The 17,717-nt window shown below is 42.7% G+C and overlaps 1 protein-coding gene across 2 annotated transcripts in view; it reads right to left on the reverse strand.

Moving 5' to 3' along the window:
• Positions 1 to 653: 653 nt before the first annotated feature.
• The window catches only part of LOC130172235 (TGF-beta receptor type-2-like), a 34,491-nt gene continuing 17,427 nt past the window's right edge, over positions 654 to 17,717 (reverse strand). For both annotated transcript variants that reach the window (XM_056380800.1, XM_056380801.1), the window contains exons 4-10: positions 12,861 to 13,159; positions 12,516 to 12,764; positions 12,241 to 12,354; positions 11,590 to 11,727; positions 9,474 to 9,615; positions 2,595 to 2,722; positions 654 to 1,815 (exon numbers count right to left, since the gene is read on the reverse strand). In XM_056380800.1, coding sequence (XP_056236775.1) covers positions 1,555 to 1,815; positions 2,595 to 2,722; positions 9,474 to 9,615; positions 11,590 to 11,727; positions 12,241 to 12,354; positions 12,516 to 12,764; positions 12,861 to 13,159 — 1,331 coding nt within the window. In that variant the 3' untranslated portion in view covers positions 654 to 1,554. The remainder of the gene's footprint in view (positions 1,816 to 2,594; positions 2,723 to 9,473; positions 9,616 to 11,589; positions 11,728 to 12,240; positions 12,355 to 12,515; positions 12,765 to 12,860; positions 13,160 to 17,717) is intronic.

Below are 17,717 nucleotides of genomic sequence, written 5' to 3' on the forward strand. Positions count from 1 at the left end.
AGCTAATTTCAAATTTTGCCTTAAAGGTGCAACATGTAAGATTATAGTTTATATATAGATTGATAACAGTATCAATAGTATGTGAAGGAGCCACAGTGATGATGTCATGCTGCTGTAGCCTGACATCTATGTGTCATGCAGTTTCCCCTTGCCTTCATATTTTTATAGGTAAATAAAAACATACTGTTTGTTCTACAAATAATCATAATTTGTTTCAGTGCTAACAACAATTTTAACTATCAACAATAAATGCACATATAATTAATGAATTATAAGGAACATGGGGAAAACAAAACACATGATTAACTGGACAGGGGTGAAAAGGTGAAATGCTGCCCCCTATGGAGGTGGAGCAAGTAGCACCATCTTACACATTACACCTTTAAGTTGCAGTTTCGCTAACTGATAGCTGTTTTTTTTTTTAACTTTAGCCTTGAGTTACAGTTAAGCGAGCTGATATTTGTTCACAATATCACACAAACATAATACAAATTAAATAACACAGAAATGTAGTTGAATCTTAATCACTTAGCAGGCCTGCTAAAATATCATTTTGAGTTTATTCTCACGTGAGAAATAAAATCCACTGCAGACACAACGCAGTCTACAGGTTCTCGTATCATTGGACGGACTAAAAAGAGACTCAGCAGAACTGCAGTAAACAGAAACATCTTTAATTCATAAAGGATTTACAATATCTTACATATGACAAACTGTATGTAAAGCAGGGTAAAAGACCTTTCGCGCCTTCCTCAGTTTCCTGTAGCTACAGACAGAAAACATAGAAACTGTTTTTAAAAAATACATCTCTGTTACGTCTTCAATCTCAAAGATAAGTAGAAGGATTCACTTCCCTTTTTGTCACGTATGTACAGTGACTGTCACTATGTACACTGTGCTTGTTTATCTGGCAAACAAGGTTTAAGAATAGCTGATTAAAAATGACACAAGCACACACGTTCTCCTCACACACACACACCCACACACACACGCACGCACGCATACACACACACAAACACAGACACACACACAACACACACACACACACACACACACACACATACACACCTTTAGTTTCCTGCTGGTGAGGGTGGAGGCCACAGCATCATTAGTGTTAAGGCAACGTCTGTTCAAACTTTGGCTCAAAGTCGGATACACAAAGGCACTTTAAGGCAAAAGCTTTCATAACTCCAACACATCAGAACACATGAAGGCATCACAATGACACACACCTGTAATGCTTAAGTAACAAATGGTAAAGTGCACATTAAATGTCTTTGGTTTAATAGTAATGTCTCCATGCTCAGTTCATCTTTGGAAGCTTCCAGTTAACTCTGGCTGTTTGGCTCTTGAGTCTTCTCAGCTGATTAAGGCGAGTTGTTATTATTTTCGAGGTGAAGTCCAGAAGCGTCACACAGAGTTTATCTTTGCTGGGTTTGAATTAGATGTGACACCGTGGCTCAAAGTCCTGCAAGAGCTCAGCTCCTGAATATCACGTTTGAGTAGAATAAGTGCCCGTGTTGAAAGGTCTCCATGACAGCGCGGAGCCTAATCTCACTTCTCGTCGCTCACAGAGCAGTCCACAGCGATGATCTCCTGGATTTCTGTGATTTTCACCTCCTTCTCCGGGATCTCCACCTCCACCGGGATCTTCAGCTCCTCTGGGATCTTCTCTGCTGACGAGCTGCGGCTGGAGAGTTTGTCCATCTCGTCTTCCATCTCCGAGATGCGCTCGGCGACGCAGTGGGCGGTGAGTCGGGCCTCGGGGTCGTGGTCCCAGCATTCCTTTATGGTGGCACAGATCACCGCCACTCCCTGTGATGACAGGAGGAGAGAAGCAATATGAGACTCTGACATCGCAGGACCAATTTTAACAGGGAGTGAACATGAAGGCAGATGACTGATCAACGGCAGCAGCATCTGTCCTCCATCTTTAATGAAGCCTTTAAAAAAAAAAAAAAAAAAAAAATAACTGTGTGCATATTCATGATTTCTTATCATTCAATATTTTCTAGTATAAACAATAGATAAAATTATGTTTTAGCCTCTTGTAGCTTTGTTTTGGTCATTAACCAGCTTCAGTGTTAACATCCATATGATGTTTTTTATATAATACAAGGCGTATGATGAGTGAAATAATCAGTGTTTCCACCTTGAACTGCAGTGAACCAATGACAGTCTCATAAAAACAGATTCAGGGTTTCATACATCACAAACCTCAGGAACCAATCCTGTCAACCTGTGAGGACAGGGGGCGGGGCTAAATAAACCTGAAACCTTGTGAGAGTTTGCATTAGAACAACCACTAACACTGTGTCAGCCACTGCTAGTTACAAGGTAACAAGCAACATAAACAAATAAAAGATGCTAACTACGCTAACCGCTCTGATCCGTCTGCTAGTCTGTGGTTCTGGTCTCAGACTCCTCATCTGAGTCTGGGTCTGACTGAAGCTCAAAGTCTCTCTGATGTTTCCTCCTCTCACCATCTTGATACTCTCTGCTCTTAGTTTAGTTCAGTTTTTTCACACAGAATCATCAGTAACCATGGATATGTGTGTGTGTGTTCCTTCAGTATGTTCAGGTGTGTGTCTGACCTGGTGCCTGAGCCAGGAGTCAGGGATCTCAGGTCTGCCTCGGTCTCGCAGCACGTTGTCCTTCATGCTCTCCACACAGGGGTGCTCTCGCACTTTAGAGCCATACGCCGGTTCGTAATCCTTCACCTCTGCAAACACAAACACAACCACACACAAGTCATCACCTGAGTCTTTCCTTGCTGTCATGTTGTCTGTGGCAGGTACATAGAAACAACAACATATAGAGGAGTTCAGTTTAGTTTCACGGTTTATGACTGTGAAAACTTTAAGTACAAAACACATGAAAGAGGAAGACAGAGTGAGACAGGTGGCCTGTGGAGTTAATGTGATTAGAAAGTGTAAAAGCTTCCTTGTATGATGTCATCCACCCAGACCACTGAGCTGTCAGCTTTGTAAACTGGCACCGCTGATGCCGACAGTGAAATAAAATGTTTTCTCCACGGGAAGGAAAAGCTCGCTTTGGCGCTTGGATGATGATCATTTTCTAAAAACAACAGATCAGCTTCCGCTAACAAGCAATTACTCACGACCTCAGACTGTGCACAACACCAAGCACAATCTGTCTTTTTCTTTTTTTTTTTTTTTTTGTAACGATTTCATGTTGAAGAACCAGCAGAGAAAAAGAGAGAGCGCAACGTCAAAACCATGAGAAATGAAAAACAAAGTTCTGGGACTGGGTCCAGACCTCATGAAACCGAACTCACAACAGCTGCAGTCGGTCTCTCTCTCTCTCTCTCTCTCTCTCTCTCTCTCTCAGGATCTCACAGTTGCTGTGAAACGAGACACTCGCTGCTGCAGAGTCATCTTCGTTTAGCTAGGAAATCATCCGCAAATGTTTAACAAAAATGAAGTGTGATGCACCTGATCTTGTTCTTACATTTAACAACTTCTGCACCTTATTTTACAACCTGTCAGTGTAATTCACTGTGTGCACAGCTTTTTGTTTTTTTTATTATATTTTATATTTGGCAGCATCCAAGTTTTTCTCTGGACTTGTTCACTGAAATGAAATGTTTAATATCCACTTTCAAGACAAATGATCGCTGCAGCACTAGAAGACTCCTCTGACGGCAACAAGTGGTCCAGTCCTTCCACCTGTGCTCTCAACATGTGACTCAACAGTTTCACTAACATGTGATCTGATAAACAAACTGAGTTTACTGTCTGAAGTTTTTACTTCTAAGGCCAAGTTAGTAAGTGTTCTCCGAGCACTTTAAGGATGTCTGTGTGTCAATATACAATCCCGAGGCCAGCGGGCAAACTCCACCTGCAGATGCTGACCTCATTTCCATGTCGACAGGTGGGCAAACAATCGTGGTCACCTATTACGATTGTCATTTCCGGTGAGTGCACAACAACAGTGTTTGATTTAAAACACTACCCTGTTGAACTTCACACACTGTGTCAGTGGGTTTGCTGTGTACACAGTGTAAGCATGTGAGTGTACTGACTGAAGTATCTGATTTGAGACACAGCACATGTGATATGATCAAAAGTACCAAAACAGATACTAAATGGACATTTTGTTGAGATTGTTTTCTCAACAGTCTTCTCCATAACCTGCCTCTGGTTAGCTTAAATACTTGTCACTGTTTGTGCTAATTAGCAGGACAGTATGATGAACTCTAGGAAAAGCTGCAGTAGTTTCTTATAAACCAGGTCCCTGTGGTCTCTGCCACTGTGTCCTCAAACACAGGAAGTGGGAAGGTTGGAGTGGAACCCCCGGACAGGAAGTTGGAGGGCTGGGATTGAGACTGTGTGCAGAGAAGCTGACTCTACAGGGCCACATTTCCTGTTTTTGACATGTGGAACTTCCCCCCTTTTTAGTGTTTTAAAACAGGACCCAGCCAGGCCCGGCCCATTCCCCCGGAGCTTATTTATGCCAGGCCTGGTAATGTGCTCAGCTCTCTGCTGTTTAGACCTGGAGCAGCGGAGCTGGTGTAAATACCACACACTCCCCTGGACACAGCAGAGGCACAGAGCAGCAGAGAGCAGGCTGAAAACAGAAATAAAAAAGACTGAGAGGAACAGGTCTGATATGGATTTGGCTCTTATATTCTCTTCATAAGGATTATATGTGAGACAGACAAATACTACCACTGCAGTGTGTATGAGAGGTGCGGCCTGCTCTCCTTCTCTTGACATTTGAAAGCTATGAAAAGAATTTCATCTGTGGTTTGAGAACAGATTTCACTAGAGACTGCAACCAGAGTCTCAGTCTCACTTTTCCCTCACTGTCTGGGGCCCATAGTTAAAACCCTGGTATATCCAATCTAAGGGGGGGGGAAAGCGGTTTACGACAGTTTCCTTTTCAGATTATCTGTCTGAAACCTTTGTGGCCTGGAGGTTAGCACAGGCCTCTGTGGCTGGCTGCCCTGTCTGGGATTTTACTATCTTAGGAGAAACACAGCACCATGTTTGGCGCTCGAGAGACTCTCAACAGGCGTATAACATGAGCCTGATCCCACATCAACGCAGAGCAAACTGCATCACAAGAAATAAACCTGCGTGGTCTCTGATACACCACAGGCTTATCAAAACAAAACCCTCTCTCCAGCATCCGCCCATCTCCAGAGAAAGTTGCGGGCTGAATTCCTGCAGCAGGTTTTGTGGTGAGCACATTAGGGAGCTGTGAAAATTAAACGTCAGGACCACAGGTGGTGTTTTGACGGAGCTTAAAGAGGCTAAAATAAGAGAGGGAGACACCTCTGCTGCGAGCGGGTTGATCTAGATCCATGCATGTCTGGGCCTGAACATTACCCACTACAGTTGCTGCATCAGTGACTCCACTCTCCTTTATCTACAAAGACATCTGATAAACAGCCGGTCACCAAAGTCATCTGCTTTACAATAACATCCAAAACTTTAACAGTATAAAATAATTTTAAATAGTTACAACAAGAAGGCTACCAACAGTTAAACACAAGCCAGACAATATATAACTGAATCTTAAGAAAAGATTTAAAGGTCCATATAGTCTAAAGGTAGATGTCCATGTGTTGTTTGATTATAGATCAGGTCTAGCTTCTATATTAATACTGTGAAAGTATCAAAGCCTCAGTCCACAGAGAAATGCACACAGCCTGTATTCAGAAACTGAGCCTTGAAACCAGCCATCAGGACTTCTGGAACTTTGTGATGTCACAACAAAGCAGTCACCGCCCTCAGCCATGCCCCAAGCCCCGCCCACCTGGACCCACCATCCAGCCTTGCTGGATTTGGTTTTTCACTGACCTGTTGTTACTACAGCTCCAGAGAGAGGAGATGTAAAACTACAGAGATGGTTTTTGGTTCTTAAAACGACAAATATATCTTCTAATGGATCAACACTTCTAAGAAAACAGAGAAGAGGAGGAAAATGTGGAGTTTTATTATATTTTACAAATGCTGGTTGGAATATTTTGATCTTTTTACAAGGCAAGGTTGTTTCCATTCTAAGACAAGTTAAGCTAATCATCTTCCAGCACCAGTTAACCTCAGCACTGTCATAAGAGGGGTTTAGCAGCAAATAAATGCATTTCTAGAAAATGTTGAACTATTCTTTTTGCCCTCTGTCTCTCAACCTTTGCCCCAGAAGGGTAAAACCATCACCATCCCCAGCGGCTGTCTCCCTTCGTGGACTAGGAGGCCTCTGCACAGCACAGTTCAAACCCTTCACCCCGCTCTGTGACCCTGTGTCGCCCTCAGTTCAGACAGAACATGCAGGACCTGCCGCGCCCTGCGGGCTAATTCAGGACATGTACATAAAATGCTCAGAGACACACAGAGCATGTACTATAATTGACCACAACAACAACACCAGCATAGGGTGGTATTTCTGTCTCCTGATGGTGGAGTGGAGACAGAGGAAACACACACAGTCCCGGACTGAGACACAGAAACAGAGCTGTATGTGTGTGTCTGTCTCTACCTCTCTGAAATAAACACAAAGACAAACACACATGCTGGAATGTGACTGTCTCGTTCTAAATGTCTCAGACTGTCTAGAAAAGAGAAGGAGGTGGATCAGAGCGACTACCTGCTCTCAGCAGAGGAGAAGAGGAGACGTCTGGGGGGTGTGACTCTATCTTCCAGTTTTTAAAGAATGAGGACATTTTTGGAAAGTGAGGATGTTTTCTTTAGTCCAGCCGGTTGTTTGATGGTTACAACTTGGTTTTTGAGTTGAAAAAGAGGTTTGGATTTTTTTTAACCATATGATCGAACTAACCATAGATAGAGTGTTTTATGCCAGATTTCATTGACTGTATCAATCGACATTGACGTATTTCATTAGAGTGACAGTGGGCACCATCATGAAAGCAAAATATATAAATTACTCCCTCTTGTTTTTTCTGAAAGGACAAGTGATTTATAAAGAGCACATGTGTATGCTGTGACATTTAATTTCAGGTGGACGTGGAAGATGCAGTCATTAGCATGTCTGACTAACTAGCTTAGTCTGCTATACAGTGATAACTGTGGGGACAAATAGCACAACAACAACTAATGACATTACTTTGTAACCTGACACAGACCCATGTGGGAAGGCTTCACTGGAAACTGAAGGTGCTCTCAAAAAATAAAAAAAAGATTGGATGATCACAGACTAACTTCAACCAATCAGATTCTGCATCCTTTCCTTTTTTTTCACTACCAGCAAAACATCTTTTCCATATAGAAAAGTCTTCAGTGTCGTTCCCTGCTCTTCTTTCAATGAAGAAATACTCTCATCATAGGTCTGATGAACTTTAAGAGCCATTGTTGTTAACTAACAGTTGCTTATTGCCATTGTCACACCAAGACACGCCTCTAACTGCCAGTAGCCCCTCCCTCAAAGGACGCTGATTGGTCACTGTGGTTTGGCCACGAGTGAATAACTTGGAACCTGGAAACATGGATCCTCGCTTGTGAGAAATCCAGCTGCCTATCAAGGTTAATGAGTTTGGTTAAGTTAAAAAAACATCTGAGCACAACTAGCATCCACTGTGTGGAGGAACGGATCCTATCAGTCAGCTTAGACTTACGTTGGCTATGTAGCAATAGCAAACTTACATATGGCTCCTTTCAGGCTCCTTAGCATGGACACTTATACACACTCGCACACACATACACAGCCAGCTGACACAGGTACAGTGTCCACCCCAGATCTCTAGCTGATTTCCTGCCCAAAGAAGGGCAACAGCAGAGTCCAGATTGCCTCCCTCACGTATGAGACATTCCTGAGATTCCTGCCGCAGACCTGGAGCTGAGGTCGAGGTTCAGTCCGACAGACAAGACCATCAGCCTCCCTGCTGACACACAACCCTCCCTCACTGCACAACAAGAGACGGTGGCCTGAACCTGTCTGCACGATGTAGGCCACAAGCACACACACACACATACAGCAGATACACACTGTTAGTGCATGTAGGCAGTGGTTGTGTATGAACATGCACAATCGGATACATGTTTGAACATTAGAGCAGAGAGTAAACTAAACTTTGAATCTGAGATCTTCCACATTAGTGGAAGAGAAAACATTTTCATGAATACAGACAAGATCCTGACAAACTGATGGAACCCACATGATCTCTTTCTACATCTGTCTGTTATGCATTTCTCTCGGCCTATATTTATATTTAGCATGTTTGTTGTAACTAAATCTAAAACATCAGCATGTTTTCTCTTTAAGATTCATCTTAATATTCTACTTTCTACATTTATTTATTGATTGATCACTGTAAATCTGATCTAAAAGTATCATCCAGTCTGAAGCAAGGACTAAAGAACAAACAACAGACAAGATGATGTCAGTTATTTTACATTAGTCTAACAAAGATAAAACTGAGATAAGTTACTAATGAAGGTAAATTAAGTGTTTATTTTTGTTCCATCTGTGTAACCAAAAACACTACAACAAAAATCCCTTAAAGAATTGAAGTGCATTTCAGAATATTGATTTAAAGCTGCTTTAACAAATACTTGTTAACAGTGTGTCAAATCACTGTGTGGTGAAAGATATTGCTCCTATTGACGAATCATCAGAGGATTACTGTTAGCTCTACACACTGTTTTAACTCCTTTCAGTTCATTGTTTTGGTTTTACGCCCTGTAACATTACAGTTTTGGTCACATCCTGCACAAGTCATTCTGTTTTCAGCAGCAGCAGCAGCTGCTGTTTTAGCTGGTGAACATAGTGGAGCACACACAGTAGATCCCACAGGACTCCCTGAGACCCATTATTAGGCAATTGTTTCCTTATATTTCTTTTCCTTTTAATTATTCCATAATGTAACATAATATCTTATGTATCTCTTTGACGTTTACGGCAGGAGGCCAAAAATGAATTAATGTGGGTTTAAGAATAAAAACTAAAATTGATGAATGAAAAATTATATTAGTTATAGCAACTGTAAACTTTAAATTTTTTTTAACTTTGGCGCCCTCTAGTGGCAGGAAGTGAGGACACTTGAGGGCTCTGTGTAAAAGAAGGCTCCGGGAAATATTTCCTTAAGAAGTTTCATGCACTGAAATGAAGGGAATTAATTACCCAAATGAATTGATGTCATGTTTATGTTAATCACATTAGACTGCAGATGTTATACTTTCACATGCTGCCTCCACTGCTATTGCAACACACACTTTCACTGTGACAAAAACATCCTACACACTGCACCGAGACATTAGTTTATCTGCAGAGCTTCATGTGATCACTCATGGCGTGTGTTGTCACTGTTGAGTCATTGTAGTGGTTGACACGTCACCTCAGCCGGCTATGCTTTATTATCAGTGTGAGTGCGTGCTCATGTGTTACATGACATCTCACTTCCCACAGCCTGAAACATGTAATTACTGAATACGTGTTTTTGTGGTATGTGTGTGTGTATGTGTGTGTGTGTGTGTGTGTGTGGGTGCGCTGACCTCCTATAGCTTCACACCTCGACGTCATCTCCCACAGCACCAGGGCCATGGAATAAATGTCGGTCTGTTTGAAGGACTCGATGTTCTCCAGGTTGAGTCGGGCCTCCAGCACCTCCGGAGCCATGTAACGTGCTGTACCCACCTGCAGAGACAGGAGACAGGAGACAGGGGACAGGAGACAGGGGACAGGGGACAGGAGACAGGGGACAGGGGACAGGGGACAGGAGACAGGGGACAGGAGACAGGGGACAGGAGACAGGAGACAGGGGACAGGGGACAGGAGACAGGGGACAGGAGACAGGGGACAGGAGACAGGAGACAGGGGACAGGGGACAGGGGACAGGAGACAGGAGACAGGAGACAGGGGACAGGAGACAGGGGACAGGGGACAGGAGACAGGGGACAGGAGACAGGGGACAGGAGACAGGAGACAGGGGACAGGGGACAGGGTTAACACAGGGTCACTGCAGCACAAATAACCACCACAGTAAACACTACATCAGTCTCCATGAGTGTGATGTTCACTTTCTCTCATTGTCTGGATTGTGCTGTTTCAACAATCAACTGATGGGCTCAGTATAAACACACACCTGACTCACCTGCTGGATTAGTTCATCAGTGGATGAGATACTGGACCAGATACAAGACTACACCTGTGACATGTTTCCTTTTCTGTTATTCAACTCTCTGACATGTGGAATCAAATTACAGCTGAGCTACGACATGTAAAGTTTCCATGTTGCTGTTGCTGTTGCAGTCTGGTTGTCCCAAGTCAAGACTAATAAGTCCCCAAGCTAAGATCACTGGATCCCAATTTATGACCAATAAGGTCCAAATCAAGACAAAGTTCAAGATCATCAGGTCCCAACCCAAGTCCCAGACATGAGACCAATAACTTCCAAGTCAGCATCAACAAGTCCAAAGTCATGTCTCAACTCAAGACCACAAACTTCCAAGTCAAGGAGTCCATCGCTGGGGCACCTCAGTGGTTCAACTGGTAGAGTGTGTACCATTAAGACTTAGTCCTAACCGCTCCCCAACGTTCCTCTCTCTCTCACTGCAGCTACAGTCCAATGTCGTGTCTCAACTCAAGGCCAATATGCCTCAAATATAATAAGTCCCAAGTGAAAACCAACCAGTACCAAGACCTGAAAGGTTTACCACATCCCTCCAACACATATACTTTAATAAGACATTGGGTTTTTAGTATTGCATAACTTCAAATCTATCAAAAATACTAGTAACTAGTTAATCACACAAAGCCAAACAAGCTTGCTGACATAATATCTGATGCTCCACATGGAACACATTTTGTATGCATGGCACAGAAAGTTGTGTGGATGTCCGTGTTTCTTCAGATTTTTCCGAGCTGGACCACGTGAACACACACAGGAGTTATAATTACAACCAGCTGGAGATTTCCAGCCTCCATTTGTAAACGAACAAATCCTGTGATCCTAACCCTCTGCATTTTGCTTGGTTTGTGTGTGTAGGTGTGTGCCGTTAGCTTTCACCTGTAGCTGCTGCATTTCTAACCAGTGAATCATAAACAAGAAGTCACCAGGTCTCACTGACAGCGTGAGAGTGAGCCGAGAGCTTGCATGTCACAACAAAGCCTTTATTTCTCCCTTCATCCCCCTGATTGTGTGTTTGTCTCTGTCAGCACAGAGGTGTGCACCGTCACAACACACTAACACACTCAGGGACTTATATTGAAGGAGGCAAAACAAACGTGGCCAGATATATCTCACCAAAAACCAAAACCAAAGCTGCTGTAATGCAGGGATTTGATGGTAAACAGAGCGTTACCATGGCAAAAGATAATAAACCCTCCACTTGTAGCAACATATGAAACACCTGGCAGTGTGCGCTGAGGTTTGTAACCTCTGTTAGCCAAGACTGACAGGAAGCCCAGGGCAGAGCTTTAGAGGAGCTAAAGTCACATTCAGTGATGGAAAGTAAGTAAATGCTCAAGTACAATTGTGCACATTGTGAAATATTTTTACTGCTCTACATCTATCCACAGGCAGAAATTAAATGCTAAAACAGAAAAGAGCAAATCTTCTGACAAAAAAGGAAAACTAAACTAAAAATGATTTAGAGGTTGACCTCTGACCTGTCCACTGTTGGCGAGGTCGTCCACTGACAGGCTGCTGTCCAGACACAGTCCCAGGCCAAAGTCACACAGGCAGCACGTCAGGTCGTTCTTCACCAGGATGTTGGAGCTCTTTAGGTCACGGTGGACTATCGGCACCTGCAGGCACAACACAGGTAGGGATGTCAATTTCAAAATAAAAGCATTGAAGTGGACAATTAAAGAATATAGCACGAAAAAATTTGCAACCCTGCAAACAAATATCATATAAAGACATTTTATGTCATTCATGCTCCCACGGTGACAAGTTTAGGACAATCTTTCTACTTTCAGCCCAACTGTTGTTAAAGCTCAAGGAACTGAAAAAAATGGCAGCAATAATGTACATATTTTGACAATATTGCAATGTAAATTAAATTAAGCAGTTAAATTAAAAGTAAATAGAATAACATGCAATAGAATACTCAACAATACAATAAGATAAAAAGAATGAAAATGATCAAATAAACCACAGAAACATAAAAAAACATGAAAAACATTTTGGTAATGTTAATAAAATCATTAAAAATGAAGGAAGGAATGAAGCTCTAAAGGATAAATCAGTGGTATAACATAATTCAGTGGCAAGTCCATGGACAGACATTCAGTACACACAGAGACCCAATGTCCTACCTTAGGGCGTCCACAGGGGAGGCGGTCACTGTGGAGGTGGGCGACTCCTCGAGCCAGAGAGCTGGCCAGCACCTCCAGCTCCTCCCAGCTGATCACATGACGTGTGAGGTGCTCCTGCAGGGCATTGATTATTGGATTATTAGTAGCATAATGAGAGGGGGGAATTTCCAGTAGATTCATACTGAAACTATTGACTGAAAAAAAAAGACTTGACTCAGGGGGCTGCAGTTTACAACATGGAGTCATCCTGTCCCACCTGACAGTGGAGGTCTCACCTGTAGGTTTCCCCTAGGGTGGAAGGCAGTGATGAGCCAGTACTGCTTCTCCACCTTCCTCTCCTCAGCTGTCAGGAAGTGCAGGACGTTCTCATGCCGGAGGTCCGTGTTGGAGAAGATGTCCTTCTCGTTCTTCCAGGAAGCGTACTCTTCGTACGGGAAAATCTTCACAGCCACAGTCTCAAACTGATCTGATGTGGTCTGCTTCAGCTTAGCCTTGTATACCTGAGCAAAACGACCTTTGCCCACCTGGGAGAGGATCAACAGTTATCATTTCAGTTGGAAAGGCAAAGCACAGAACAGGGCCATCAAACAAGTCCAAAATACTATTGTGTCTGTATGTACCAGCAGATCCAGCTCAATGGGCAGCGGCTCTGTGTTGTGGTTCAGGTTGTTGGCGTGCGTCGAGCTGCTGTCTGACCTGTCGTCATCCATCATGATAGCACAGGCATCGCTGCAGTCCAGCCCGCCGGCCCTTGGCTTGCGCTTCTTGATGCTGCTCTCCCACTCTTGGTTGAGCATGCGTCTCTGGTGGGCTCGGTACCAGTAGAACATTCCTGCAACCATGACCCCCATCGCCAACAGGGGCAGCAGGCTCACCAGGATCACAGACACCAACTGATCGTCCGGAGTTGGATCCACAACTGGAAAAGAAGACGCAGGAGGAAATAAATAAAAGGTGTAGAGCAAGTGGCCTATATGACCCGGAGCCTCACAAGCAGCAACCAACACTGAAAAGACCACAAATGACGTTGGATTCAAGGTTTAGAATAAACTAGATCAACACATACCAACACAACATTTACAGCAGCCCAGAACTGTATTAGCTACTAGCAGATTATGAAATTCCTCCATCTATGAGCCAAACCGCTTGAGGTTCTTGATGACATTCAGACTGCCTGTGAACTGAATCATGAAAATTTGCTATGAAGAAGTTCATGATGTGACGTGTGATGATTGTGGTGAATGCTGAAAACATGAGTCAGGATTGTTTGCTGCCATGCTGTTTCTGTAGCTAGCAGTGCTAAACGTCTGAATAGGTGGGGTTTTCCAAGCCTATCTGAGGCTGAGGCTGAAGCTAATGTGGGCAGATGCGGTGGTTTTTGTAAATGCCAACATAGAGACAAAGGGAGGCTAGTCATGCAAACTCAGCTTTCAGAATGGTAGCTGTCATGTAGCCTTTAACGTAGAAGTGTTGATCCAGTAGATTAGCCTAGGTTGGTTTGAGTTAACCAGAGAAGTGACAAGTTGGCCTAAATCCACATGTTGTTGGTCAAATAGTAGGCAGAGAGAACTTCAGCACAAGAACTCTGTTCCTATAATACTTATAATTGATTTGGTAACACTTGATTAAACTGGTAGCACCAGCAAGTTTGGTTTAACGGTCCCATATAGTCTAAAGGTAGATGTCCATGTGTTGTTTGATTATAAAGCAGGTTTGTGATGTCACAACAAAGCAGTCATTGCCCTCAGCCATGACCCAAGCCCCGCCCACGTGGACCCAATGTCCAACCATGCAGGATTTGGTTTTTATCTGAAATCTGCCACATTTTTATTTCATCACTCAGAAAACAATCAGCCAATCAGAAGAGAGGCTCAGAGCCTCTTCTCTTCTGATTGGCTCACTACCTGTTGTTAGTAGAGCTCCAGAGAGAAGCCTGAGAAGGAGATGTAAAAATACACTGATTGGTTGGTTAAAACCACAAATATATCTTCTTATGGATCGACACTTCAAATAAAACACAGGAAAAGTGTAAAGTATAGGACCTTTAATACTACGGCAACGCCAAGTGAGCAGCTACTTTGTCAGAAATAAAACAGAAGAGCAGCTGGTGTTTCTGTTTCCAGCATAGCCAATCAAACTTGGGCTATTCTATTAAAGAAGTCAATCAATAACTTCCATCATGTCATGAACAATCGCCATCTGATTTCATGCTGCACACGTGGGTAATTGAGATGTTGGAGGTGTACACAAGGGAACGCTTGGTTTGTGTTAGCTGTAACTTAATATGCTTCAGATACAGATTAAGGAGAGTGAAAGTAAAGTGAGGCTGACATCAGAGAGATAAAACACCAACAATGGTTGCCTCATCCCTTCCTCTGAATCCCTCTGCTTACATGTGAAGGCAATTTGAATCCAGTACGGATAAGGTGGCCCACACCACTAACAATGAAAACTACTATATTGTTATTCAAATAATGTCTGGATTCCATTTTTGCCTGTTTCATCCAACATCCATAAAAATTCTTTGGGTACATCCCTCCTCTTTGGACAGAAGAAACACCCTAACATTTCCACGGAGAAGGGATGGAAGTAACGTCTTTGGAAGACACATAGGCTAATGTGTGTGTTTTGGGTGCTGCATGCAGGAGCAGCACACTGCAATTTCCTCCCACTACTCATACAGTAATAGTCCAACACAAACGAGCCCACCACAGGGAAGTCACTCTTGAAGCCTGTGCTATGAAAACAACATGCTGTTCCCTGCTCCACAGAGAGCTGTAAATCTTGTCCTTTCCATCATAACAATGACTTTGAAATATATTTATAAATGTGGATCTGTATCTGTTTGTGATCTCAGTAGAGAGCTGACTCTGAACTCAGTCAGTTGGCCTACGGTGGTCACTCCCAATAGCGTGAGCAGTCTTTATAGCTTTACGAGCTATAGCATTAACTACCTCGTCTGACTCTGACTGGCAGCCAGGACAGAGCGGCGGCCAACCCTCAGAGCTCGGGAGGCAGGGAGAAAACAGTCAAGTGCCTGTCTGCCTTGGCTCTGCTCAGCACGTCCTGGTCTGCTCTGATGGGGCACCTTTCAAAGAGCGTTTCACTGCAGTCTCTCAGGGGACAGAAGGATACCCTTCTGAGCGAAGCTGCCACATCGACAGGCCGGAGGCGCTCACACCAAGAACTGACCACTGAAGAAGTCACACCACCCTGCATCTATCTAGCTTCCAGATTTTCACATACAGAGTGCTCATGACTGAGTGCTATAGAACCCTGAAGATGTATAAAAGGTTATCAGACAAGTCAAAACTATGACTGAATACTGCTAGAAATAAGAAAACAAACATCTCTAACAACTTTATTTGTGTCTTGATAGATTTGGCATGCCAATACATGCTTGTAAGCTTTCTTATAATGTGTGCAGTGATATTTGGAGCTATTTTGAACTTCTTTGCCTAAAACAGGGGTCTGCAACCTTTACTATTAAAACAACCATTTTTGGCCCCTCTCCCACAAATAAAAATGATCTGAAGCCGCAAAACTTATTCGACCCTTAAAATGAAGATATCACAGCGTTAAAGTTTTATTTAAAGTTATACTACAGTATATATAAAAGAACTATGGTTTATTGCATTTTTGAAATTATAGAACTACAAAAAACTGTTGACATTTTATTGCTGTTTTTACCTGTTATAACAAAGAGAAACACTAAACTCTTATGAATAGGAGACACTGGCATGTGTATACCTACTTTAAAATAAAACACAGAACTATTCAGGCCTATTTGAGTCCTTCTCTTATTTGTGAAGGATTAAAAAAATAAAAAGTAACCCACTTTGAAATAAAACATACAGCTGCAGACTTTTCTTTTTTTGGATTTATGCATGGTTAGCTTACCGGGGGTCCGAAACTCAAAATGAGCCGCCTTTGGCAGCAAGAAGAGGGGGCAGGCTGTTGCTATGGAGACGTTGTAAGATGTGACATATATTTTAGTCGATGAAATATTATCAGTATCGCCTCGATCTCCAAAATATGAGGTGTTCTCTTTAAAAGAAAAAATAAAAATAAAATAAAAAACAGCTATTATATATTTTCATATAATTCATTTTTTTTCAAAGCTACAGGGAGCCACTGCAGAACGGCTGAAGAGCCACATGCGGCTCGAGCGCTGCGGATTGCCGACCCCCGGCCTAAAATAACAACTGTCATATGATCACACAGCCTCATTAACCGTAAAGTATGTCTGATTCATATGCTTTAAACTGTCTCTTTAAAAAAGTGAAGGTCTTGGAATCCATCATGTAGCCTGCTTGGGTGCTGTGTGATCATGCAATGGGATGAATAATATCTTCATTTTGTGGTTGATTTTGTGATTGTTAAGCAGTAAATCTTGCTGAAATTGCTTTGGGCAGAGCTGCGGATGGAATTAATCAGAAAGGACTGAACACAAACACATGCACAGATTTTTTGTAAAGTGGGTTGTGAAATAATAAGACTTTGAGACAAACACAATTCTCTCATTCCACATGTCTGTACGTGTGTGTGCGCTTTAAGGGTTTTAAATTTGCCTGGAGGTTTTAGAGGTTTTAGGTTTGTTTCCTTGCTGTCTTTCTGCTATGATTGGAGTGCGTAAGTGTGTGTATGTAGTCAACGTAAAACACAGCCAATGAGACGTTGCCAAGACAAACTGGTAATGGGACTCATGTTGCCTTTTCCAATCAGGATGCCAGAGTGTTCTCATGCAGCGTTCAATGAGGTTTGACACATCATTTGGACTAATAAAGAGATCCTCGCTCTGGCTTACATTTACTCACGTCATCACTGTGTGTGTGTGTGTGTGTGTGTGTGTGTGTGTGTGTGTGTGTGTGTGCATTTCAGGATGTGAATGGTGGGATTTCGAACGCTGCCATCTCTGAGTCACTCCCTAAATGCTCTAACCAGTTGCTAATTACTTGGATCCTCACAGTGTTTTCTGTTTAACAAAGTTGTATTGGGTACGAAAGAGGAACTATTTTCCTCGGAAAATGACACAGCCAGACGTGAGTTCATGTTTGAAACAGGTGATGGGTGGATAGATGTTTGCCATTATAAATACAGAGAAGGCTGAAGTACATGTCCAGCAAGCCAACACTGAGCCAGTTTGTTTGGTGTGCCAGCAAAACCCTTCTAATGAGACGTTACATATCATTATTCATGTTGACTGAACTGAACATTTCCATTCAAAGCAGTAAGTATTTTAAGGTGCGATATTTAATTAATTATTCAGTCACATCATGGAAAAATGAAGGTTGTCCATCAATCTAGTTTCCTCACCCTAGAGCAAAATTGCCTCTACATCTAGTACCGTCAAACATGAAATGAATCAAACCTGTAGTACTAACAACTCTACTAAATGCTGTAAATGCTAAATGCTGTGATTTTTTATGTTCATATTTCATTTACAACATAAATTTTTCTTGGATATGAGTCACATT

Source organism: Seriola aureovittata, chromosome 7 (genome assembly GCF_021018895.1).
Source record: "Seriola aureovittata isolate HTS-2021-v1 ecotype China chromosome 7, ASM2101889v1, whole genome shotgun sequence".
NCBI lineage: Eukaryota > Metazoa > Chordata > Actinopteri > Carangiformes > Carangidae > Seriola > Seriola aureovittata.